This window comes from Carettochelys insculpta, chromosome 17 (genome assembly GCF_033958435.1).
Source record: "Carettochelys insculpta isolate YL-2023 chromosome 17, ASM3395843v1, whole genome shotgun sequence".
NCBI classification, from domain to species: Eukaryota; Metazoa; Chordata; order Testudines; family Carettochelyidae; genus Carettochelys; species Carettochelys insculpta.
The window spans coordinates 32,759,991-32,787,970 of NC_134153.1; the positions used below are offsets into that span (position 1 = coordinate 32,759,991).

At 47.7% G+C, this 27,980-nt stretch overlaps 1 protein-coding gene across 6 annotated transcripts in view; it reads right to left on the bottom strand.

Annotated features, from left to right (window-relative positions):
* CPNE1 (copine 1) overlaps positions 1-27,980 on the bottom strand; it is a 98,014-nt gene that overhangs the window by 37,450 nt on the left and 32,584 nt on the right. For all 6 annotated transcript variants that reach the window (XM_075012189.1, XM_075012191.1, XM_075012188.1 and 3 more), the window contains 2 exons: positions 8,013-8,141; positions 7,224-7,403 (listed from right to left, as the gene is read on the bottom strand). In XM_075012189.1, the coding sequence (XP_074868290.1) occupies positions 7,224-7,403; positions 8,013-8,141 (309 nt within the window). The remainder of the gene's footprint in view (positions 1-7,223; positions 7,404-8,012; positions 8,142-27,980) is intronic.

The window sequence follows — 27,980 nt, forward strand, 5'->3', positions numbered from 1 at the left end:
AGGGCCCTTTAAATTGCTGTCAGAGCACTGTAGTGAAGCATGTGGCTCTTAGGGCTGCCTAGGTAGGCATGAGCCCAGACAACACACTCCAGGCACTGCTGAGAGCTGGGGAAACGGGGGTGTGCCACAGTCCAGTCGGTGCGAGAGATAGCTGCCCCAGCCCCACTCCATCTGCCTGACGCCATGTGCCTTTCAGGACAGGCCCACTTGCACTTCCCCAGGGGCCCAGTGAGGCTGTCAGCCTCACTGCCAATGTAACTTTGCAGCGTAGACCAGCCTTAAGAAAGAGATACTTCACTGAGGGCTAACTTCACAATAAGCTCTCCCTTGCCCACTCAAGTTATTTAAGCAAGTTCTACAGGGTGAGAAGCAGCAAGCAGCCATCTGGAAGAGGGTGGCATGACAGAGCAGAGCATGACCCATGTCACACCCCTTGTAATTCACTGGCTCACATAGGTCAGGGAATGGGGTGGGAAGGAGTGGAGCGGAGATGGGGCCTTGACCTGGGACTTTTCAATTTCAAAGAACACATATGGGACAGTTACAAGCAACTGATACAAAGGATTCAGAACAGTACGGCTCTCTCACCTGCCTGTAGGGACAGCTGGTCAACTAAGATGTCAGAGCAGGCACCAGAATGGCACCAAAATTGCTGTGGTCTCTTGGGCATGTTATAGTTACTGGAAAATCGACCTACCTGAAGATCTGCATGCTAGCAGACAATCTTCCAGCGTTTGATTTAGCATGCCTAGTAGGGCCACACTAAATCAAATGATCAGGGTATGACCATTGACTCACTCTCTGCTGTTATGAAGAATAAGGAAGTCGATGGCAGAGGTCGACCTTACACAGTGGGGATGGCAGCAAAAACTGATTTAAGGTACGTCAACTCCAGCTACGAAATTCTTGTAGCTGGAGTTGTGCATCTTAAATCAATTTTTTCCCCTAGTGTGGACCTGGCCTATGTTGTAAGCAAGGTAGATTGATTTAAATCACAGATTTTTAAAATTAAAAAAATCCAATTAAATAAAAGTCAGAATTGATTTTTTTTAAGAAGTATGAACCTTTATCCACTTTACTTGCGTAAAGATCCTGCACCCAGCCAACAGAGACAGCGTGGAAGATCCTGATGGTACTTTAAGGGAACAATATATATGCCAAATCCATCTGGGGTTAATGCTGACAAAAGTCCATCTATGCTATGGATGCTATACTGGTATAGCAAAGTCAGCATAGCAATGCAAGCACAAAACAGTGTAGACATAGTCTACCTGGATGGAAGATGGTTTAGGGGACCAGTGTATGATTACCACCTTTCCAAACCACAGTTGCTATGCTGACAAAAAGTATTCCTGTCAAATCAGCTGGATCTGTGCAGGAGGTTAGGTCACCATAGCTTCTTCACACCCCAGAACAACATAGGTACATCAAACTAACTTAACCATAGATAGATAGATGACTGCAGCAAAGCCTGCCTTAAGAGCAGATATCTACTCAGTACCATTCTAAATGAAGTGAAAGAAAATGTATTTCAGAGGGCATTCATTTAAAATACATGTGCTGAGAGAACACTATGCCATTTTAGACTTAAGTTACTGGAACACACTCCTTTTCTAAGGTCTGCCCCATTCTTAATTAAGGTGATACAGCTACCGCTGAAAAATGCATACCTTTAGCTACGTCTAGACGTGAAGCCAACTTCGAAGTAGCCTATTTCGATGTGGAGACATCGAAATAGGCTATTTCAACGAATAACGTCTACACGTCCTCCAGGGCTGGCAACATCGATGTTCAACATCGACGTTGTGCAGCACCACATCAAAATAGGCGCTGCGAGGGATCGTCTACACGCCAAAGTAGCACACATCGAAATAGGGGTGCCAGACACAGCTGCAGACAGGGTCACAGGGCAGACTAGCGCTTCTGGGGCAACAGCTAGCCACTCCCTTAAAGGCCCCCTCCCAGACACACTCAGCCTGCATAGCACGCGGTCTGAAGAGCCATAGGCACACAGACCCCGGGCGACGCAGGCATGGACCCCCAGCAGCAGCAGCCACCAGAGGTCCACCCAGCCGCCCCTACAGGAGCAGGGCTCGCCCTGCTCCATGCCATGTGGGAGGCAGCTGAGCACCTCCTTGCCACACCGGAGGAGCGGCCCACAGGGGAGCAGGACTCACCCCGCAACCCTGCAGCACCCCAACCCCCCCCGCCTCACTTGCTGCTGCCTGTGGAGCTACCCCACCAGCACCGACTGGTGGGAGCGGCTGGTGCTTGAGGAGTGGGACGACGACCGCTGGCTCAGGAACTTTAGGATGAGCCGACAGACATTTATGGAGCTGTGCCAGTGGCTCACCCCCGCACTCAGGCACCAGGACACCGCCATGTGGCGTGCCCTCCCAGTGGAGAAATGGGTCGCCATTGCTGTCTGGAAGCTGGCCACTCCAGACAGCTACCGATCCGTGGGACAGCAGTTTGGTGTCGGCAAGGCCACCGTCGGGGCTGTCCTCATGGAGGTAAGAGGACCCACGGGGGGAGGTGGGGGAGGCAGCCCTGGCAGGGCAGGGGGGCCCGGGCAGGGCAGGGCAGGGCCACGCACACCCTGCTCACCCCTCATTGGTGCTCTCCCATGTGCTTCCCCTGCAGGTCGTGCATGCCATGAACGCCATATGCTCCTCCACAGGCTCATGAGGCTGGGGGACCCAGATGCCACCATTGCGGGCTTTGCCACGCTGGGCTTCCCCAATTGCTTCGGGGCTCTGGATGGGACTCACATCCCCATCCGCGCCACGCAACACAGTGGAGGACGCTACATAAACCGCAAGGGCTACCACTCAGTGGTCCTCCAGGCCTTGGTGGACAGCTGGGGCCGTTTCCAGGACGTTTATGTGGGCTGGCCTGGCAGCACCCACGATGCCCGGGTTTTCCGGAACTCGGGCCTGTGCCGCCAGCGGGAGGTGGGGACCTACATCCCCCAGCGGGAGATCCCTGTGCGGGACACCACCATGCCCCTCTGCGTCATTGCAGATGTGGCATACTCCCTCCGGCCCTGGCTCATGCACCCGTACACAGGCCATCTCTCTGCCAGCCAGGAGCGCTTCAACCAGCGCCTGAACCATGCGCGCCAGGTGGTGGAGCGCTCATTTGGCCGCCTCAAAGGGCGCTGGAGATGTCTCCTCACCCGCCTGGATGCAGGCCCCACCAACATCCCTCAGATTGTGGGTGCGTGCAGCACCCTACACAATCTGGTGGAGAGCAAGGGGGAGGCCTTTTTTCAGGGCTGGGCTGTGGAGGCCAGCAGGGCCGACGTGCAGCCACCCGCTGCCCTCAGTCGCCAGGTGGGCCCTGAAGGGACCTGGGTCCAGGAGGCCCTGCGGGCCCACTTCGATGAGGCTGCGGGGTGAACTCTGCCAGGCCCCCCACTGCGCCCCCACCCTTCCTCCACAACACTCCCTGCCCCTACGCCCACACCACGGAGCACCCAACAGCACATCCTCCTCCCCCCCCGACTTTTCCTGGACAAATGAAAGCACGCACTTGTTTGTAAAATCAAACTGGTTTTCTTTTAACTGTTGTTTTAACTAATACCAAACTATATACAACAACTTCTAACTATTATAAGTGAATAATAAAAAAGTATGCATATATTTACAAAAAAACCAGGGATTGCAAGGAAGGGGAGAACTATTTACATTGGGGGGGGGGCAAACGGGCGGCACAAATAAATAAGTCCAAACTATACATGGGGGGGGGGGGGGGGGGCGCATGTCCTGGGCCCCACGCCCCTATAGTCTGGCACTGGGGGTGGGCGGCCGGGAGCCCTGCCTCGGCCGCAGCCCTGTCCGGGGCTGGCTGGGGGCCGGGCGGACCGGAAGATACATCCGGCAAGTCTCAGCTGGCCCCAGGTCTCCCTCATCGGTCCGGCCCTCAGTGGCGGGGCGGCAGCAGCTGGCGCGGCGACGAGCGGAGCAGCGGGTGCCACGGTGGGTGGAGCACTCAGGGCAGGCGCAGCAGTGGCTGGCGCGATATGGGGGGCCAGGTAGTCCACTAGGCAGTTGAACGTGTCCATGTAGGCCCGCCAGGCCAGCGCCCGCTCCTGGAGGTGGAGGCGGCGTTGCTCCACGACCTCCAGCTGCCGATGACAGACGGCCAGCAGCTGGGGGTCCGTCGCCATCGGGTGGTGGTGCTGGGTCCGCCGTCTTGCCTGCCATGGGGCTGGTCAGTCCTCCGCCGAGGGGCTGGCCTGGAGTGATGGCCCCGGCGGGGTTTCCGGGACCACTGAAGCCTCGCCGGCACTCTCCAGTACTTCCGATGGTGCAGCTGCGGAACACAGGAGAGGGGGAAGAAGAGTGGAGACAGGCGTTAGTGTGGGCCCTGAGCCCTGGCCCTTGTCCCCCCACCCCTGTTCTGGAGGTTCCCCATCCCCGTGAGATGCTGCTGTGATGGGGTTCACGGGTCCCCCTGCACTGCACCCCGTCCCCCGGCAGGAGTGACTCTCACTTCACTCAGCAGGGTCTGACAGGAGAGGTTTCTTAGGCCACAGATGCCCAGTTTCTCCCAGAAGTGACAGTACAGCAGTCAGAGACAGTCCTTCCAACCCGTCCTGGGGAGAAGACCCCAAGGGGTGCCCCTCTGGGGTGTAGCTTTCCCCCTCCTCAGTCTGCCTGCCTTACAGCTCTCCCTTCCCCTAGCCTCTACCTGCGGGGCCCCACCCCCCCGATTCAAAGCCAGCTCGGCTCCTCCCTCCTCTTTGTTCAGGGCAGAGGTGTAACCTGCCAGCTGTAGCCCCAGGATCATCCTTTGCCCCGGGAGCTATTCAGCTTGTTGCTCATATCTAGCCTGAGTCTCGTATTTGCACTCCCCCCACTCCATCACATGCTGCTGCAGCTGCTGCTGCGGGGTGTCCCACCCCTCCTCCTGGGGAACCCTAGAGGTTCCACCCCCCCCTGCCCCGGAGATGGGGCATGGCACTATCGTGCTGGGGGGGGGAGGTGGGGCAGGAGCTGATGCACTCCTGTGAGGGACATGGCACTGCTGTCCTTGGGGCCATGGCCATCTGGGCATGTGGAGGGCCCTGGCCACATATCTATCACCCCCGCCCCTCAACCCCGGGGGTGTACACCGGGGGGTACATACCTGTAGGTCCACTCCCACGGTCGGGGGACACCCGGGGGTCGGACGCCCGGCTGCTGCTCCGGGATGGGAGGAGGATCTGCAGCCCCGTCTCAGTGGAGGAGGAGTCCCCCTCCTCCTCCTCCTGCTCCAGTGCCCCGTTGGTGGGCTCCGGGGGGGCCCCTGGGGTGCGGGGCTTACCTCCGGGGTGGACTCCGGCTCCGGGGCCTGCTGGGGCTCCTCAGCCGAGGTGTCAAGAGTGGCTAGAGGGGAGGTGGTGTGCCGGGGGCCCAGGATGTCCCTGAGCTCCCTGTAAAAGGGGCAAGTGACGGGGGCGGCCCCAGATCAGCCAGCCGCATCCCGGGCCCGGGTGTAACCCTGCCGCAGCTCTTTCACTTTACTCCAGACATGGTCCGGAGTGCAGGCAGGGTGACCCTGGGCGGCCAGGCCCTCGGCCAGCCGAGCGAACGTATCCGCGTTCCGCTTCTTGCTCCCCATTACCTGGAGCACCTCCTCCTCGCTCCAGAACCCCAGCAGGTCCCGAAGCTCGGCCCCCGTCCATGAGGGGCCCCGCTGCCGCTTCCCGGCCTGGCTGCCAGCCTGGGAGCCCTGGCTCCCCTTGGGGGTGGGGTCCCCTGGGGGCGCTGCCAGGCGGCCATCACAGCTGGGGTGGCTGTCTGTGCTGTCTGTGAGACGTGCAGGCTGGCCGCGTGTCTGGGCTGCCGCCTGCACATTCTCTCAGCTTCCTGCACAGGAAAGGGAGGGGGATGGGACCTTTAAGGGGCCGCTCCACGCGGCCACCATTGAGCTGAGGGGCTGGAGAGAGCGTCTCTCAACCCCTCAGCTGATGGCCGCCATGGAGGACCCCGCAATTTCGATGTTGCGGGACGCGCAACGACTACACAGTCCCTACTTCGACGTTGAACATCGAAGTAGGGCGCTATTCCCATCCCCTCATGGGGTTAGCGGCTTCGACGTCTCACCGCCTAACGTCGATGTTAACATCAAAATAGCACCCAACACGTGTAGCCGTGACGGGCGCTATTTCAAAGTTAGTGCCGCTACTTCGAAGTAGCGTGCACGTGTAGACACGGCTTTTGAGTGACTATGCTGATCTAAGCCCAGTATAGATGCAGCTAGGTGGACATTAGATAGTCACATAGCTAATGATGCTTGGGAGGGATTACCAGGGGTGTTCAGTGTTCTCACAAGGGGCCACAAAGCATTTTTTTTTAAACACCTTCCAGGGCCTGAACCCTAAATAGCCCCAAACCACACACCCTGCCTTAAACTCCCCGCAGCCCCAAAGTGTTCTAAGCCTTAAACCCCGTGCAGCCCCAAACCACACCCCACCAACCCCAAGGCTTAACCCCCCCAGAGCCCCAAACCACCCCTGCCAAGCCCAGGATTAAACTTACCCAGGAGATCTGTGTACTGCCATCCCCTGCTGTCTCCCAGGCTTCTTCCACCCTGGGGCTGCAGGGGTTAACATGTCTGGGTCCTAAGGCTGGAGCTGCCAGCTCTCAGCTCTGGGGCTGCCAGGATACCCCCAGTCCCTGTGGAGTTCTGGTCCCTGGAGGAGTTCCCCTGTGCCTCAGGGCAGCTGATGTTGCCTCATGCCCCAGCACAGCCAGGAACAGCCAGTAGAGAGCTGGTGGATGCTGGCATAGCCCCTCTCCCACTGGGACCGCCCCCAGAGTGCTATATTTTCAGTGTGGCAGGGCACTGGGAGAGGTTATAGAGGCGGGAGCTGCAAATGACTCCTTAAAGGGTTACATACAGCTTGGAGCAGACCAGTTACCTTCTAAAATGGCACCACTGCTGGCTTAGCAGACAAGATGAAAAGGCTTCGTGGGCTGGATTCTGGTCCGTGGGTCACCTGTTGGACACCCCTGCCCTGGTTGCTTCTGACAGTGATAACTGCTAGAGCAGCATAGCAACAGCGGTAGAGTTGTGCCATTATAACACTCAATAGGTACATGGCCTACCCGAGATCAGTTTAAGGACAAAATACTTGTACCTGCAGTACACCAAAACTTCTGATAGCTAAGTTTCTCCTGTTTTCAGGATTAAACCACTTTGGAGAGTACTGAAGATGAATTTTCTGCAAATACCTGTCCCAATGTACACTCGACCCCTCCAAGGTAATCATCATCATTTAAATCATAGGACTTGTTATCGATATCATAGACACCAAACTTCAGCTTCTGCACTTTCTCAAAGTAATAATCAATGAGCAGTTTCTTGGAGAATTCGGGCTTCTGACAGTTCTTTATCTTTTCAGTTCGATCCAACTAGACAAAGAAAGAGATGGAGATAATCACTATAAATGAACATACTAAATCACACAAAATTCTTTATACCTTTCACCCCCCAAGCACTTGCCCACGGGCCTTTATATGCATTATATCTGAACTGTGAAAGGCCCAGGGTGCTAAACTAGCCACTGTTAAAGGGCAGGCTCACTGCTCTGTAACTTTATTAACATGCAGAGAGCATAAAGAAAATTTACAAGCAATTGCCACATATTTGGTTTAGATATAATTTGAATTTTTAGGAAAAAGCCACTGACATACAATGTGCTGACTGCCCACCTCACAAGGAAAAAAAGCAGAAGCACATGGCACATCATAACAGAAAAACAAACATTTTTGTTGCTTCTCAGAGTTAAATAAGCTTATGATTCTTACTTCATCAAACTAGAGGGGGGAGCTTTGAAAAATCACAAGTTTTCACCAAATATTAATTTGTAAATATTTTCAGGATTCTATTCAGTAAATTACACCATTACCAGGAAGACCATCAACTGGCAAAATTTAGAGTGAGATCATGTATGTATTCCTGTATCATATGTATTCCTGTATCATAATACAAAGCTAAAAAGAGTACAGGCTACTTTTTACCTCTGCCCATTCATCACCTCCCACATTTTGGAGTAAGACACAAAGAGGGTCAGATTTTGAACCAACATCTCTGTCAATGAGATTCTCACAGGATATGGACAATTCCACTTTAGTGATGCACTGAGCCATCTGCAGGAAAGAATTCAGAAAAGGAATAAACGGAAATGTTGATAAAGCACTCATCAATAAAATCACGTCCCTCACATTTGTAATAGTGACACACAGCAAGCCAGACAGCACAGCAAACAAGACCTAAACGGAAAAATGTACTACACTAGAGGTTGCTTTGAAGTATGTCTCCCATAATTTTAGATGGGGACAAAGCTTACAAGTAGATTATGAACGCCAGTGTTTATATTTTGGTTATTTTTAAAACAAGGATTCCACTTAATTCTTGAAAACTGTACACAAGCATCACAGTACATAGCCATTTAGAAAGATTAAATCAGGAAGTCCAGGATACTCATTTTAACACACTTAAAATTTTTTCACCAGATAATAGTATTCCACCAGAGAAATAGATAGCATCATGAACCACAGCACCCAACTATCCCCAGAGAATCTGCCTTAGGTCCCTCTGATTGCACTTCCCTAGCTCTCAACTAACACCCCACAGTGGGACATATACAGGGTGTCATTAAATAGTTACAAAATACATATTCAGTGGGGATCACATCCCAACAGAAATAATTTCCTGAACTCCTCCTCCTGGCATTCAAACCAACACTCAACTTCACCAAGATCAGCATCAGACGCAAGCTTCCCACAGACCAGGCCACACCAATTCAAAGAGGCATCAGGCCTTACTAGAATAAACGTAAACCCTGCAGACATATCTCCACTGCTACAATGATCAACACCCGACACACCACACCTTCCAAGATTTGTGGGTCCTATACATGTTCTCGAAACAATGTCATGTTTGTGCAGATTCATGGTTCTAAAGCCACTCTGAATGAAGCTCAAACAGTACCCTCTTGTAGTGCAACAACCCTGAAGGGCCAACATTCCCCCTAATTTTTCCATCTGTGTGCAGAATAAATTTTGTTACATGCACTGAGGCATGTGTGGATATGCATCACCAGTAGAAATAGATGCTGTTGGCTGTGGGTGCCCTGCCATTCAGCTGGGTGGCAGTTCAAGTGCTCAGTTTACAGAAAACATTGCTCGGTGTGCACTCTCACTAGAGCAAGTCTTGTTGGCTTCAGTACCCTGAGGTCTGACCTGATGCTGTGAACTCCCTGCAATGAGTCCACCTCAACAAGGCACTCAGGGAAGACTCTGGTGCCCTTAAGAGGCCATGCAGACTGAACTTCCAGCCAACAGTGACTCTCAACCAGGATTGTAAAACAGATGGGTGTATTAGTTGTCTGGAATACAGCACAGAACAGATCTTGTTAGCATAGGAAGCAGAAAGATTCAGCAAAGTCCATCTTGGAGAGACCCAGACCCTAGGACTCCCCCACTGCCTCAAGTCCCAACCAGGACACCAGTGAACTTCTAGTAGCCCGCCCTCAGTCATGCCCAATTGTCCAGCCCCATCCCTTGTTTCTTTCCTGGGCAAACTGGTCACCTGGCCTGCACCACCTCACAGCTAGCTGGCTCCTTGCAGAAGTATGGCCAGGGTCATTAGTTGCCAGGATACAGACTGTCATGCTACTGCCTGGGCCCAGGCAACTAGACAGCAGTCAGCAGTCACCCCTGTCCTCCAGGGTCTCTGAAATGATCCCAAACCATTGTTCCACTACCTAGATATTTATACAACATACCAGGGAAACAGAGGCACCACTACATTTGTATAAAATATTAAAAACACTCTGATTTTGCCACGGTGGCCTACCTCATCCAGTGCACTAAGTGCCCCAACAGCCACATGAGAATGAAGTGAGAGTCACTATGTTCTCAGATGAACTCTCACAGAAATATCCGTTAGTCTATATGGTGCCAGGGGACTTCTCATTGGTTTTATGAGGAAAACAATGCATAACAAAGTATATTTTCACAACAAATACTAAACATCTCAATATTTTATTGAATAAAAACATTTTGTAAGAAAAACAAATGCCCCCAAACCACTGACTGCAAAGCTAACTATGATTAACTCAGGTAGATTTTTTTAATTCGGACTGTTCCTATGTTCCCAATACTGTGTAAAGATGAAGATCTATAGCTACCTTAAAAGATTTACAACCTGAATTCTGCTAGCAATCTTTTTAAAATCTCATGTAGTGTCACCAATGAAAAAAATGACCACACCATATACCATTTAAACATGCAGCTATAAATGCAACTTAAAAGCAAATATCGCTTTGTCTCAGATTTAGTGTAAATTAATATGCCTAGTTTATCCCCAATCCTCCTGAGAGAAAGACCTACCTATCTATAAAGGCTTCTAGTCTAACAATCTTTTTTCCACCCAAGTTTACATGTTTTTCCAATGATGCTCTGTTACTAAGAGCTCTCAAGTGTGTGCATGTGGATGAGGTTAATTTAGTCAAAGCTAGTCTTTGCCTTTACACATGAAATAGTGGGGGCGTTTGGGCAGGTTTCAGGTTTCAGGTTTCTACAAATCAGTGAATGAGATTGTGTCCACATGCAAATAGCGTTCAGTGTCCTATTCTTCATCCAGACTGTGTGTACTGCCTGCTAACTTGGCAGTCAATGCCTACCCCTGCACTGTATTTTGAATTTTCCAGATCTGAAGAAGAAGTCGTCTGACCCAGAAAAGCTCATCACATAATAAATTATTTTGTCAGTCTTTAAAGGGCTACAGGAATCATTACTTTTTTTTTTGTTTTTGGGTATTTTGTTGTATTCAACAGTGTCGGTGCAAGAGGACCCTTGGGAGCATAGTCTCTGTTCTCTAGTGCCACGTTTGCTCTCTTTGCAGTGCCCAGCCCGCCAAGTGTCGCTTCTGACAGTGGGAATTGAAGCTTCTGGGGAAGAGACTGAGCCCTGGCTGCACAGGAACGGGCCGAAGCACAGGCTGAAGCCAGGGATGGAAAAGCCCATGCAGGCAGCTGCGGAACAGACCAGCCTCACCCCAACAGCACTGAGCACAAGCCCTGGCTCCAGCACGGTGCCGCACCCCAGCAGGTTAGTGCACCACGAGCTGGGCTATCCCCACATGCAGTCAGAGCTGCTGGCTCGGCCAAAGGCCCTGCCTGACTCCCTTTGGTCCCCCGACAGTCCGAGGTGTGAGGTTTGGCTGGCCCCTGCCAGCTGTGCCAACGGGGCATGGCTGATTCTCCAGAAAAGGAGGTGGCTGAAGCCTGTGCCGGGGGCTAGCTGCAGAGCAGGTGGATAGGGCTATGTGGAGACATGAAAAACCTAGGACCCACGCTTTAGCAGGAGCGGGAATTGCTATCAGTCCAGTGTGGGTTTTATAAACACTAGTGAGAGGGAGCAGATGTGTCCTCGTGGCAGCAGCTAGCTAAAATGGTGGCTAAACTCATCCAACAGCTGGAGTTAAGGTGAGGGGAGCTCTAGGAACCTGCTATTTAAGGAGAACAGTGTTGAAATCCTGAGTCGGCCTAAGGCCACTCAGTCTCCCTCAGAAATATAGCCCTGGCTCTATAAAGCCTTTGCTGGAGCTCCAGGTGCTTGGGATGTCAACTACTGCGGAACCAGCTGGTTGAAAGGAAGGAGAAATTTCACCCACTCTTTAAATTGTAAATTTTCTTTACGGAGCAGCTTTTGGAGAGGACGTTTTCTCATTTCCTTTCTTTAGTCCTCAAGCAGACAAGAAAATGGGCTCAGACAAGCAGCGCTGTCTCCCAGAGAATAAAAATCCTCCTACTGGATGCAAGTGAAACTGGCAACTGTGCCTAACAACTAAATATACGTGCTCTGCAACTGCTTGTTCATACAGGGTTCTTTACACCATTTAACGCTAAACCAGTCCTCTCAAATTTTAACCACAAGAAATACTTCCTGATACATTCATCACATTAAACAGTTTTCTTACTTTCCTGGTAGTCTTTCAATTTAAAGAAGTTAGTTAAAATCTTAACCCTCCATTGCAGGGTACAAAATATTCAAGAAAGCAAATGATCAGGTAAGAAAAAAAGTTTTCCATTTTAAAGCCTCTTCATAGCCAACAAAATTTATAAAAGGATATGAAATAAACAGCTAACAGAGAGGATAATTATATTGTATAAAGAGCCAGTAAGATGCTGAATGTGGACAGATTTTAAGAGATTACTGAGAAAGTTCAGGTTGTGGCACATTCTTTGCAAATACATGACTGCCTTGTAAGTTTTATCATAGGAAGAAGAAGAGCTTTCTGTCAGTGAACTGATTGTTCCTCACACAGATTAGCCAATAAACCCTTGGCAAAATTAAAATTTAAGCATGCTCCAGTCCAACTCCAAAGATTTTCAAAGCTTGTTTGTCCTTTGTGGGGCAACAGGTCTATAATAGTATTTGATTGCTTCTTTGAGTCAAACAGATCCAGTGGTATCTTTTTGAATACCCAAGGAGCACCACTCTTGTGCTGTTTTAATTTACTTTTCTTTAGGTACTTGTATGGTGCTCATAACTACATTATCTGACCATGAGAAAATACAGAAGGCCAAGACTCCTGTGAGGTATATCACTGTTTTACAGATGAGGAACTGAAGTAGAAGAGATGGTGACTTGCCTACATTTACTCAGGAAGTCTGTGGCAGAGCCAGGAATCTTACTGGATCTACTGATTCCAAAGTCAATACTTTAATCCCAAAACCATCCTGCTCAGTGAATTTTTAAGTAGACAGAGAGGAGTTAAGTCTACACGAGCACTCAGGCAGTTGTCCTTACTACTTCAGGGAGAAACACTGCAGAAAAGTGCCAGCAACAATTCAGTTTTCCACTGTAGACAAAGCTTAAACATTTAACTATTTTGTGACTCACACAAATGTCCCTTGTGAACTTCTTACACCCAGTTGTCCAAAGTGATTTTCTTCCATATTCTAAACTTGCTTTTGCAATAGAAGCACCTGTGCTGGTATCAAGGAGGCCTGGGATATAAATCTGGCCTGTTGCAAGAAGAACGAAAGAAAGACAGTCCCATCCATGAGAAATGGGGGACAGCAAGGATTTCTTCTGTTTCCAAGATATTTTGGGGAAAACCCTGGAGGCCTAGACAAAACAGTTGTAAAAACAGTTTGTCTTCATAATCCTATGAGGCTATTTGGACCATATATATGCTTCCAGGACTGATCAACGGGTATCTTACTACCTTATTATATGCCATGAAATAAATAAGGTTTACAGAGAAATCACTGAAGCCTATCTTTAATCTCTTGGCATTCCAAGACATGGACTAACAACTTGTCTACCAGGAAATCATGTGGCTCTTGAGTGTGATGCAGAGTTAGTGTCTGAGATGTACAGCACAGAGTAAGCGCCTTAGAATTATGTTGAAGGAATGACTTCTGTCTGTAATTCTCTGGGGGATGAATGACCCGTGGCAGGTGAGATCATTTTTGGAACAGTGACATATCACTTCTTGTATTCTAGAACAAAAATCTAGTTAACTTTTGTGGTAAAATTACCAATTTTAAAATCTATAATTTGTCTGGGAACAGAAGAGCAATTAAAGGCATGTCTACACTTGCCCCCTTCTTTGAAGGGGAAATGGTAATCAGGGTGATGGGAGATTACCAATAAAGTGCAGCAATGCATATGCAGCACTTCATTAGACAAATTCTCCCCAGTGGAAACTTCAAAGTGTCCATGCTACTTTGAAGTGCCTTTAACTCCTCAAAATTTCGAGAAGGCACTTCAAAGTATAGGTCTCTAGTTCCTCGAGGATTGGCATTTTATTCATTACTATGCTTTCAGCTAACACATCCACCCTTTCTTAAAAGCTTGCAGGGGTTTTCCATTTTTCTTAGTTCTCATATCTCATTCTTCCCAGTGCCCCACTCTACCTTCTTTCAGGTAGACACCAAATGAAATTGATGGGTAGTAGGTTCAAAACTAATAAAAGGAAATTTTTCTTCACACAGCGCACAGTCAACTTGTGGAACTCCTTGCCGGAGGAGGCTGTGAAGGCCAGGACTCTATTAGGGTTTAAAAAAGAGCTCAATAAATTTTTGCAGGTTAGGTCCATAAATGGCTATTAGCCAGGGGTAAAGTATGGTGCCCTAGCCTTCAGTACAAGGGCAGGAGATGGATGGCAGGAGATAAATCACTTGATCATTGTCTTCTGTTCTCCTTCTCTGGGGCACCTGGCATTGGCCACTGTCGGCAGATGGGATACTGGGCTGGATGGACCTTTGGTCTGACCCAGTATGGCCATTCTTATGTTCTTGGTTTTCACTGTTCCTCCAAAACTGCCCTGTGACAAAGAAGTCAGACAGCATACTCCTAAAATCAGTGTTTCACCATCAGCACCAGTCAAACAGTAGAACGTTACAGGATTAGTTACTGTCACATGGATACCTTTAAAAAGAGCAGATACTATGAAATAAGAGTTTAGTCTCTCAGATTCCTATGCAAAGGCAAATCTGAACTTCCGAGTTCCAAAGCATGGAGAAAGCAGGAAGAATGTGGTGATCCCAGGATAAATATCAAGCCTCATGAACTTAAAATACAAGGGGCTTTCAATTTCTTGTGTAGCCTCCCCCCCTTTTTTTTTTTTTTTAAAGTATTCATTTGTTTCATAAGAATGGCCATTCTGGGTGAGACCAAAGGTCCAGCATCCCACCTGCTGACAGTAAATAAAGGTAGACATTTCAATCAATCACAGTACAAACTCAACTCTACGTTTCATTACTATAATACACACAGCCCTCTCAGAAATATCGTAAGTAGATTACTTTTTGGGCAAGCAGGATCAGATTTCCACTAATGCTCAATCATCTAAATTCTTCAAAAAGCTAGCATTAGTATGCTGCAAATTTTACACACATATACAAACTAAATATAGGTCTTAGACTTCTGGTAAGTTACAATGCTGCCTTCCGTGCCAAAACCACCGCATACTACTGGAGTTATTGCTGGATCAATAAAATAAAACAAAGTGTTAATAACCTGTTATATCACATTCCCATTCCACTCCTGGTCTCTGCATTCTCACCACATGGCTGTCAAACCTTTTCCCTCAGTGATACTCACTGGGGGCTCAAAATCCTGCTGTTGTGTGCCATAGCATGCAGGTTTAAGGGTACAGCCATCCCTACACCCTTTCACTTCCTTACCACTGCCACTTCACTCCACTTCCAATTCTGGTCAAAACACTGACGTAGAATGGTGTGTCATGAAAGGGGGAGACAACAAATCTCAAAGAACAGCCATGACAGAACAGGTTAGTAACTGTTTTTTCTTCTGGTGACTGTACATATGCATTCTGTTCAGATGATTCACTAGCTGTAGAACAGGAGGTGGGATCAGAATTTATTTCAATAAAGATTATAAAACAACTCCACCCATTCTGGCATCATCTCTGGAGTCCTGAGCTACTGCATAGTAGAAGGCAAATATGAATGAAGTCCAAGCTGCCACTCTACAAATGTCCATAACTGGAATTCATTCCAGAAAGACCAATGTCAGCTGTGACCATGAAACAGCTCCAAAGTCTGCTGGGTGGAGTAACATAGGCAAAAATCATAACACGATTACAAGGGATACAACCCAGGGAAAAAGTTCTTTGCGTGGAGTTGCGATGGACTTTTTACTGTCAGAAACTGCTATGAACAGGGAAGATTCAAAAAAGTGGTTCTCTATAGGTAAAACATTAGTGCTCTTCTAATTATATGCTTTCAAACAGAGAACAGACAAAATTTCCTGGTTGATGTGAAAGAGGAAATCACCTTAGGGAGGATCTTTGGATGAGAGTGCATGCAAACCTTGTCCTTAAGGAAAGGATCAGATATGGAGTTTCTGAAATTAATGCCTGCAGCTTCCCTACTTTCTGCCTGAGGTAATGGCCATTAGAAATACCACTGATTGGAGCATGGTAACACTAATCTGCACTTGCTGTTTGAACTGCCTCTTGACAAGCCAGTTGCCTAGGTAAGCGTAAGCCTGTACGCTTGATATTCAAAGGAATGCAGCTACTGCTTGCATGACTTCTGTAAAGACACTGGGAACTGCTCACAGGCCAAAAAGTAGTATAGTGAACTAGTACGGATTTTGATTTACTAGAAATCAGAATTATTCTTTCGAACTTGATTGTCACATGAACGTAGGAAGTTTTTAAACTGAAGTCAGTGTACCAGCCCTCAAGAAAGGGAAAGGCTGACAGAAGCTAGGGTGACATGCAAAACTTTATCCTTTTAACAATCTGTTGAGTTAATGCAGATTTAAAATTGAGTTGAAATCCATCTACCCTTTGCTTTTGGAATTGGGATATATGGGAATAAAACCTCCCTCTGAAACCACATGGAACCTGCTCTACAGTTCCCAAGTGAAAGAGTAATTGACTACCAGCATAAGGAGTTTAATGTGAGAATGGTCTCTAAACAGCAGGTTCACTGCTGAAGGGGTGGGAGGGAAAGGCAGCAACTACCCTGGTGCCCAACAATTCAAAAGTGTCTGGTGCATATAGCAGCAGTGGCAGACAGAGTGTCCCAGGCCCTTTAAATGGGCACTGAAGACCTAGGTGGCACTGTAGGGCTGGTGGGGTAGGAGGGAGCATGGGTGGTGCTTAGGGCTGGTTGGTCTGGCCCTGCCCCTTCTGCCTAAGGTCTGCCCCTTTTGGGAGCACAGAGCCCTCCCCCCCCACCATACCACCACTGTCCAGAGGCCTGGCATTTCTATCAGCCTCCCTAATAAAAAAGAGCAGGGAGAAAGTTATAGAAGTAAACTGGAGCGTATTCACCACTTACACACTGCTGAAGACTCCCCAGTCCCAAAGTAATCGGAGATCAAGCACTGTGGAAAGGGGACAGACAGTTTGCAAAGATTAAGGACGCTCTGATCACCAGTGGCCCATCAAAACAGTTTTTTTGCACTTCCCATCTGTCTTGAGGCGCACAGAGCTGAAGTACTAGGAAGTGGAGGCGTATACCTATAAACCTCTGAATCTCTTTTTCATAGGTCCTACTGAGGAGGAAAAAAAGGCAGAAAATAGGAATATCTGCTGTGGCTCACAGTGCTTCCTAATTGGGTCAGACACGTACAGACCTAAGGATTTTAGAGTGCCTCCAGATTCTTTAAGTCCATAAACCTTGGTGTACATCTGGTCTGAGACTAGAGAAGGACCCTGGAATGGCATGTCCTGGATAGCACTCACTATGTCACAGGACAGACCACAAAACTGCAGCCAGAATGATCTACACATGGTCACTGCAGAAGCCATGATTCAAGCTGCTAAGTTTGCTACATCCAGCCCTGTCTTTAATGGTGTTCTCTGGACTAGTCCATCTTCATTAACAAGGGAAGAGAATTCCTGTCTAGCATTTTCTGTACGCAGCTCTCTGAACTTTTTCATGGAGCCCCCTAAACGCAAATCATATTGCCCCAATACCACCTATTAGCGACACACCAAATCTTGATGCCAAAAAGTCCAGCCTTTTAGCATCCTTTGATTTAGAGGTGGCAGCCTTGTCTCTTGATGCTTGGTCTTATTAGCCACTGTCACAAGTAAAGAGCCTAGTGGTGGGTGAATACACAGATATTCAAAACCTTGGCAGGATATGTATTTTCTTTCTGCTCTTTTTGATGTGGAAAGCAGTGAAGATGGAGTATGTCACCGAGCTTTTATAGGCTGGAATCCTGAGTCTCTCACCGGCAGTGCTACCCCTGCAGGGACCCACCAATGATAAAATGTCAGCCCAGTGATAAGAAGATGTTTTCACCTCTGCGAGCTGTAAACCTGTCTGCAGCCACACTGTTGATCAATTCTGATAAATTTTAAAATCATGAGGAGATGTGTGCTGGATGAAATAGCTTCATCTGTGTAAGGCCAAGGAAGCCCAGACTGGGGTGGTATCGTCTTCTCTATTGCCTGTTGGTCTGGCACTTACTCCTGATGCTTGGTACCAAGCCCCATATCTGAGGTTTGTGCTGTTCAGTACACAGACTCAGAAGAGCACTGGGTATGCATGGTGTGGGGAAGGTATGGAAAAGGGGGAAAACTCCAAAGGTTCAAAAGGGCCAATGACAGAGGGCAGGAGCACATTGTCTCGGGTCACATTCACATGGAAGGTCCTACTCAAGAGAGACAGTGGTTATTAAAAAGAGAGGATCTAAACAAAGACCGTGGGATCCTGCTTCATGTTTGAGATACACATACCCTCACAACTAGGAGGGGACCCATTCTTCCACCTATGGCAAAGTGGATCCTCTTTGTGCTGGGAATGTGTGTGGGGAGCCAGTCAATGCATACAGCAATGCCATTGTGTCACGCTTCCCCAGGGAAGCAGGCAACTGCAAGTACTGGAGGCTGAATTGCTGGCAGTAGTATTGGGGGAACTGGACATATATGTACATATGGAGACACTGGCACTGAGACGCAAAACAGGTTTCTTGCATTACAAATGCCTCTGGGGTAGCCAGCACCAAGATGGTCTCTTGTGGTGCAGAAGAAGTTGACAGTGGCTTCTGGCACCAGGCTCAAAGTTCCCTATAGCCCCAGACCCAGTTGCGATAGCTTAGGCACAGATTTTCAGAAGGATTGCTCATGTTCCAAGTGCACTCTACTTAACTGCTTCTCAAGCTTCTCCCCAAAGTTACAATGGGGTTGACCTTCTCTGGAAGCTTTGTATTTCTTCTAGGATGCAGGCAAGAAAATGGTGCTAAACTTCTGCTAATTCCACAGGTGTACTTCTCATTGAATCTGCAGTATTCAGCACCATATCAGATCGGGAAAGCCCCAAAGACAGTTCCAACAGTGGCCTAAGACCTGCCTCCTTCAATAGCCTGGCTTTTCTAGCCTTCATCCTAGGCTTGAACTCCCTGTAAATCAGGCACTTCACATGTGCCTCTCTGCACTATCACATGAGTTGCTCAGTAGTATAGGCCTGGAGCAAGAAGTGCACAGCTTGAAGCACTCTGACTGGGACATAACTCGGTACCATATCTAGAAAAATCCACAAATGAGGAAAATGTAAAAAAAAAAAAAAAAATTTTTTTAAGTTAACAGAAAGAGAAGTTACTCACTTCACGCAGTAACAATGGGTTTTCCAAGATGTGTCCCCCCATGGGAGATGTTGGGCTTGCCCAACACGGAGACTTTTTTTTAAGCAGTGCACAGTGGAGCTGTGCATGCGCAATGCCAGAGTGCATAGCCCTGCCCTCTCCTCAGTTACTTCACTGACGCTATAATTACGTCTGTTGCACTGAGTAGAGGGGAGGTGGGTGGGACGTGGAGCAGCCACGGGCACACACATCTTCAAGAATCATCATTACTGCACAAAGTGAGTAACTTCTTTCTTCTTCAAGTGCTGTCCCCATGGGTGGTCCATCACAGGTGAGTGTAGAGCAGCACCTGCACTGGATGGTGGTATTTGGTTAGGTGTATCTACTATAGATAGCACCACTTTAGCTACTGCCAAGTCTTTGTCTGCATGAGACTGTACTGTATAGTGTGTCATGCAGGTGTGGTTAGAGGATCATATAGCCATGACACGTCCTGTAACGCTCACCATACGAAGGCTGTCTATGTTCTACTGACCTTGTAGGATGTGCTTTTGGAAATGCCCACAGTGGTTTATTTAGAATAAAATAGCATTGAGCTATGCATGCAGATAGAAGTCTCAATATATGTTGGGATAACAGACACAATCCCTTTGAACTTCCTGCAATGGGTAAGAATAGCCTTTGAAATTTTCTGAATGAGCATGTCCTGTCTATGTAGAAAGAGATCGCCCCCTTAACATCCAAAGTGTGCAGTTCGGCCTCTGCATGGGAAGCATGAGGCTTGGTTAAAAGGATTATAGGTTAATTGATGTGGAATTGTGAGCATACTTCCACTAAAAAAAGAGGGATTGGGTTGTAATACCACTTTGTGTTTGTGGAAGATTGTGTATGGTGGAGAGTCAGTCAAAGCAGTTCTCTTGCTCAGTCTTTGAGCTGATGCTATAGCCATTAGAAAAAGGGTTTTCATTGTTAACATAACTAGAGGGCATATGGCCATGACTCAAATGGTGGCCCCATCAAGTTATGAAGGACATCTTCCAAGTCTCAAGCCAGAGGCATAGGTTTATGAGGAGGAATAATATTTTGTAAGTCTTTGAAAAACCTTTTTACTTTCAGATAAGTGAACACCAAGAGGCCTTATACATGATGATAGAAGGTTGTAAATCGCCAAAAGGTGAATTTGAAGCGAAGAGAGTGATAGGAGAGTATCTTTTAGGTAAAGAATGCAGTCAAGAATCATGTGCAGCAGGGTTTGAGTGTGCTTATGCCCCTTTCAGATCACCAAGACAAGAAGCAGTTCTACTTGGAAAGGTAAGTCTTGGATGATGTTTCTCATCTGCTCTACCAGCACATCTCTCACCTGTTGGGAGTAATGGTGCTCTGCCTCTGGGAACCCCACTGAAACCAGGCCACCAGATGCAGGGTATGCAATCTGAGGTGAAGCACGGAACCTTTGTTCTGAGGGGATAAGTCCGAACAATAGGAAGCTGGTAAGGAGGATAAAGAGATAGGTGAGAGAGTAAAGGAAAACACATCTGTCTGGGCCACACTGGAGCAACAAGGATAATTTGTGCTCCATTTGACCGGATTTTCCTGAGGACTCTGGCAATCTGAGGAAAGTGTGGAAAGGCATATAAGACGGCAGTACTCCAGGGGAAGAGAAAGGCATCCTCTAGAGATCTGTGGCCTTTGCTTGCTCTCAAACAATACTGGCTGTATTTGGAGTTCTCCAGTGTTGCAAAGAGATCCACGGCTGGATGGCCCCACATCTGAAAAAGGTGTTGGGTCACTTCATGGTGGAGCTTTCATTCCTGGTCCAGAAAGAAACAAACAGTTACTTAGTTTGTGAGTGTGTTGCTCATGCCTGGCAGGTATGATGCTGTGAGGACAATGTTGTGTCCAATACAGCAATTCCATAGGTTTATGGCCTCTGCACAAAGTGATCCTGACTGGGTCCCTCCCTGATGATTGAGATAAGGACAATACCACGACAATATTTTGAGAGTCTAGAAGGTCTTGCTTTGAATGTGTGGCAGAAGTGCTTGCAAGCATTGAAAACAGCACATAGCTCGAGAAGGTTGACGTGCAGTCCGTTTGTCCTTGGTCCACTGACCTTGGATGCGATACTCCTGGCAATGTGCTCCCCAGCCAAGAAGTGAAGCATCTGTTGTAATTTGATGAGCTGGCTGAGTGCACTGAAATGAGACCCCTACTAGAGTGTTTTGTTCTTGGGTCCACTAGCATAGGGTCTCGATTACTTTTCAAGGTACCGACACCCATCTGTGTATGGGCTGTCTGGTGGGGGTGCATACTGATGCCAACAAATGCTGAAGGTAGTGAAAATGTAGCCAAATGTTGGGGACAACGTAGGTAGTCGCCGACATGTGGCTGAGAAAATAAATGCATGTAAAAATTGGAGTTGTAGGGCTGATGGTTTATTATAAGGCTCTTTATAGTCTCGTAGCCTTGTGTAGATAGATATGCTCAAGTGGTTGTGGAGTTGAGTTGAGCTCCTATGAAGCTGATGTATGTGGTAGGCTCCAGGGTTGATCTGGTGAAGTTGATGAAGAACCCAAGAGATTGTAGGAGCTGTCTTGGGGATTGTACCATGATTCGTGTAATGTCTTGTGACGGGCCTTGAAGGAAGCAATCGTCAAGATAAGGGAATGTCTTCCCATATCGTGATGCCTTCCCATCTGAGGTGCACAACTACTTGTGCAAGGACTTTGGTGAATATGTTAGGGGAAGTTGAAAGTCCAAAACAAGGAATCTGTATTGATAATGTTGTGCTCCAAGGGTGAAGCACAAAAAATCTGTGAGCAGGGTGAATGGTGACATGGAAATAAGCATCCTGAAGGTTGAGGGCTGTGACCCAGTCGCTCTTGTCACATGCAAGGATTATAGAAGACAGTGGAATCATTTTGAAGTGCTGTTTGCAAATATATTTGTTCAGCCGCTGTATAGCTATGATGGGTCTCCAGCTCCCTGTTCTCTTTTGTTAGGAAGTAGTTTGAATAAAATCCTTTCCCTTGATGTTGTTTTGGAACTTCTTTCATGGCTTCAATTTGTGGAAAGTGTAGTACTTTGAGCTGTAGTAAATTCTTGTGGGAAGGGTCCCTGAAGAAAGATGGGTAAGAGGTGTGGGGATGTTGGAGGGATGGAGAGTAGTAGTAGGCAGTAGTAGGCATCCTTCAGTCTATGTAGACTATGGATCGCGCCCTTCGTAGTTCCATTTGGGATCATCATTTGCAGCATCGACTGTGACTGTGAAGGCCCACACAAGAGTGACAGTCCTTGCTGCGTCTGTTGCATGTGTAATGGGTGTCTGGCAGGTCCTTACTGTGCTTTCTGTGGGCTCGTTTCTCCTCTGTTAGCTGTCTGATCCTCATCTCACCCTTCTGAAGGCCCTTGTGTAGCTCCTGCCTCCATCTGCTGCGATCATCTGCCAGCTCCTCCCAGCTGTCTGGCTTGATGTCTACCTCCCTGAGGTCCCTCTTGCAAACATCTTTGCAATTAGGGGGCGTCCGGGAGGTCTTTTGCCAGAGGCTAGCTTGCCATACAGGATGTCTTTTGGGATCCTTCCATCATTCATCCTGTGGACATGGCCAAGCCAGCAGAGCCGAAGCTGCCTGAGGAGGGTGTGCATGGTTGGGATTCCAGCTTGCTCAAGGACAGCGGTGTTGGACACTCCATCCTTCCACAATATTCCAAGGATGCGCCTGAGGCAGCGCAAGTGGAAGACGTTCAGCCTCTTTTCCTGGAGGGCATACGAGGTCCAAGACTCGCTGCCGTAAAGGAGGGTGCTGAAGATGCAGGCTCTGTAGACTTGCATTTTGGTGTGAGTGTACAACTTGATGTTATTACACACTCTCTTGCTGACTCTGGACAGAGTTGTGGCTGCTTTTCCAATCCTTCTATTTAGCTCAGTCTCCAATAACAGGGTGTCAGCGATGGTGGACCCAAGGTAAACGAACTCGTGGACGACCTCTAACGCGTAGTTGTCAATGCTGATTGATGGAGGTTCAGCAACGTCCTGACCAAGTACGTTTGTCTTCTTTAGGCTGATGGAAAGCCCGAAGACCTTGCATGCTTTGGAGAACCGATCCAGCAGCTTCTGAAGCTGGTCTTCTGTGTGTGACACTACAGCAGCGTCATCTGCTAACAGCATCTCTCTGATGAGGACTTCCTGCACCTTAGATGTAGCTTTCAGCCTTGCACGATTAAACAGTTTCCCATCAGATCTTGTGTGCAGCAAGATGCCCTCTGTTGAAGATCCAAAGACATGCTTCAGGAGGAGCATGCATCCTTGTTTGACGCCGCTCCTGATTCTGAAAGCATCCAATAAAGCGCCGTCAAACCATATTGGATGGTTCCTCTCATGTCTTCATGGAACGACTGGATCATCTTGAGTAACCGTGGAGGACAGCCTATCTTGTGGAGCAGTTTGAACAGACCATCCCTGCTGACCAAGTCAAAGGCCTTGGTCAGGTCAATGAAGGCTATGCAGAGTGGCTTCCTCTGCTCCCTGCATTTCTCCTGCAGCTGCCTTAGAGAGAAGACCATGTCAACGGTAGACCTCTCTGCACGGAATCCGCACTGCGATTCGGGGTACACCCTCTCAGCAATCTTCTGGAGTCTGCCAAGGATGACGCGAGCGAACAGTTTACCAGTGACACTTAGGAGGGAGATTCCATGGTAGTTGTTGCAGTCGCTTGTCTCCTTTGTTCTTATACAATGTTACAATGTTAGCGTCGCGCATATGCTGTGGAACCTCACCCTCTTTCCAGCACAGGCACAGTAGCTCATGTAGGGGTTCCAGGAGCGTGTCCGTGGCACACTTGATTACCTCTGGTGGTATACCATCCTGGCCGGGGCCTTTCCTGCTGCAATGCTGTCGATGGCTCTCCTCAGTTCATCCACAGTCGGTTCCTGATCCAGTTCGTCTATTACTGGTAGGAGCTCGATGGCATCGAGGGCTGCGTCAACCACAATGTTCTCGCGTGAGTACAGCTCAGAGTAGTGCTCAACCCAGCGCTCCATCTGTTTGGCTTTGTCAGCGATGACTTCACCAGATTTGGATTTCAGAGGTGCCATCTTGTTCTGGGTGGGTCCTAATGCCTTCTTCATACCCTCGTACATTCCTCTGAGATTACCAAAGTCAGCACAGGTCTGGATGCTGCTGCATAGCTGGAGCCAGTGGTTGTTGGCACAGCGCCTGGCTGTCTGCTGTACTGTTCTTCTGGCCGCTGTAAGTGCTTGCTGGGTACTCTGGCTCGGTGAGCGTTTGTACTCCAGGAGTGCAGCGCGCTTCTTTTCAATGTTTGGAATCACTGACTGGAATGACTGGGTATGAACCCAGTCTAATGCCATCTGCAGTGCTGTTTTTACTGCAGCACGGTCTGCCTGAACTACACATTTCAGGATAGGTCTTTCATCCTCAGGCAAATGATGTATTGAGAAAGCTTAAAATAGTTTCAAAGTCATGACGGGCTAACAGCACTGAATAGTTAACTATACATAGGAGTGCAGATGATGAATAAACCCTTCTACCAAATAGCTCCAGACACTTATGCTTCTTTTCAGCAAGGGTGTTTTTGTATACTAAAGACTCTCCTCTCTGATTAGCAGTGTTTATTATTAGAGAGTTAGGTTGTGGGTTCAAAACAAAAAAAAAAAAAATCCATGCTCTGTGCTGGGAGCAAGTATTTTCTTTCAGCCTGTTTGTTGGTGGGTTTGGCCATGGCAAAGTTTTTCCAGACCTTATCTGCTGCCTCCAATACAGTCTTGTCCAGTGGTGGGGCTACTTTGGCAGTTGTAGGTGGTTGTCAATTTTTTAAAAGCTTGTGTTGATTCTCCGGTATTTCTGTTAGTGTTTTCTTGGCTGACTACCACTCTAAAACCAATCCTAGAATTGCTTCAGGTCATCAGGAGAAGGCTAGTGAATGGGTGAGAATTTTTCTATGGGAGATGACAGATTCAGCTGGTGGCAAGTCCGGAGGAAGTTGTGACTCAGTATCATATGGCAGGTGGATATCATGTGATGGATGTAATTGGGACTGGGAGTAATAAAATTTGTGAGGATAATGATGATCTGACAGTCCTAGTGGTAATGTGCTGCCCAGGTGTAACTCACGGACAAATGTTGAGTTGAAAAGGTGCCTCTACAATCAAAATATCCATTCACCCTAGAAGAACGTCGTGATAGAAGGGCGTCACGAAACTGACCAGACCTTGAAGGTTAGCTGTCCCTGTAATCTGCAGAGCAATAGGAATGAGGTGAATGATAGTACCTCTGCAATCTGCACTTATGGTGATAGTCACTCACAATGTTCTTGTGGTGTTAGGGAGGACTGGGGGATGTAGTATAATGCACCCATGGTGACCTGCTTAAAAATCTAGGGCTTTGGTTCCCTGAAGCAACACTATTTGTCTTAGCCCTAGCTTTCCACAGTACCTGGGTGATTGTTTTTGCTGCATCAAGGTCTTGCTTTGTTCCCTGGTGTGTGTGGGGGGAGGGCATGTGGAGGGGGAAGCACGGCATGGCACATTCCTCCAGCAAGAGCAGCAGTTCTCTCTCAACCTGTGCCAGCTGCCCACTCAGCATGGCAGCCACTGCTGGGTCTGCCAGTATGAGTGATGGCTTCAACGCTGCTTCAAGGACTGCCAGTGCTGAAGCCGCTTTTCCTGAAGAGCAGATTTTAGATTTTTGCACCAGACATGGGCTTGGGCGCCTGAAATGCCTGGTTTGCCTCCCATGTTCAGCCTGGCCAGGAAACATACAGGGGAAGGCTCTGAGTGTGCCTGGGTCCCTACTGAAGGGGGAGTGTCCCTGACAGAAAGGATGCTGCCTGATGTCGACAATGACTCTGGGAGCAGCTGGAGAGCTTTGTTGAACAGGAGCATTTTTTAATCTTAGCTCCCTATCTTTCCTGGCTCCAGCTGTTAAAACTTTTACAGTTAGAACATCTCCAAGGAATACGTCTCTCCGAGGCAGCAGACACATTAGGAGTGCCCATCAGAAGTGGGCACAGGATCTCAGCACTTTAAGCATTTTTTTGAAACCAACTGACAGACATGTTTGTGTTCTTTCTTTAGCCCGTTTGTTGTACTTCACTATTCTTTTGTGTTTTCTTTTTTCTTCTCTCTCCTTTTTTTTAAACTGGCTGTGTCAGTGAACCAGTTACAAGTGGAATGAAACTAATAAGAGGGAAGGTCTCTCCTTGTTCCTCTTTCTCTCAAAAAAAAACTTTAAAAAGTATGTTATAAAGGCAGAACTATGTATAACCACCAATAACTAACTATAACCTATTTACTATCTACAGGTCTGAGGGGAGAGGAGAGAGCTGCACTCAGTCTAAAGACAAGGGTGGTGATGAAGGAGCTGAGGAGAAAGTGGGACTGCGTGAACTGTCACTAGCGGTACGAATGGCACATGTTGGGTTAGTGCATGCGTAGCCCCACTCCATACTGCTCACGAAATGTCTCCAAACTGCAGTGCTGGGCAAGCCCAATACCTACCATGGTGCACCCCTGGAGACAGCACTCGAAGTGGCTGATGTTGACAGGAGAGCAGTACCCATTAGCCTTACCACACACGATTCCACAGTGGGTGTGTCGACTTGAGCTACATTATTTACATAGCTGAAGTAGATTAACGGCACCGCATAGCATAGAAAAGGCCTTAGGCTGAGTTCAAAGAACCAAGCTAACTGAAGCATGCCTAATGAGTGCCACATTGAATTGCATGCACACCAGTAACTTGGAAGCATTCTAAATGAGGTGACTTAGCAATCAAATTTTATATAAAACAAACCCTCAATATTTTCAAAAGAGTATAAAGAGGGAGTCCTGGCCTATTCATTTCTTATACAGAACCTTAGAGTTGTCTAATGTTTGAGACTGATACCAGTATTCCAGAAGATTCTAGATTCACAATTATTTGTGGAGAAGTTTCTATGCAAAAGATATTGATCTCTGATAATTGGGGTTCATACTCAAATTCAACTCTAACAGTTGGTACGAACAGACAGCAATTACCTCACACATTACAAGGACTGCTTCCTTTCCTTTGATGTTTGTATTTATCTCAGGCTCAACATCTGCCACCCCTCACTCCTCTCCTTCAGTTCTATGGATTTAATTTGTCAGTTTTTATTGCAATTTGTTGGGACCTCTGTGCTATATCAGTGGGTCCGGACTGGAAATTCTATAGATCTGAAGAAGTAGGGCTGTCCCATGAAAGTTCATCACCTAATAATCACTTCTGTAGTCTTTTAGGTGCTACATGACTGTTCTGTTTTGTTAGAATACAGATTAACACAGCTACCTCCCTGTTATGTGATATAAAAGGAAACTTCATTTATACCACTGCAACTCTAACACCGAAATTGAAATTCAATCAATTTTATGTATGAAGTTAATTTGTTTATTCTCTTCAGGGCCCCTTGGTACAGAATCATAGCTTTCATTTAAAAAAATTCTTAAAGCCCTTACAGTTATGAAAAATATGGTGTTTTAAAGTGTAAAATCAATGAAGGCGCCTACCTGTGTATGCAGAGAGCCTGGAGCTTTGAGATAGTTGGACTTTCCCCACTCATCTTAGTCAGAACTTTGGGTATTGTGGCACTCTTAAGCACCAAACACTAGACTCCTGGAAAAGACGACCATCACTGGTTATTAGCCAAGATGGTCAAGGGCACAACTTCATGCTCTGGCTGTTCCTAAACCTCTGACTACTAAAATACAGAGCTGGTCAACTGGACGGATCATTTGATAAACTGCCCTTGTCTTTGCTCCCACTGAAGAATCGCTCATAAGCCACTCTCAGAAAACAGGATACTTGTTAGATAGGCCATTGATCTGACCCATTATGGCTATTCTTATGTCACCACCATGTGG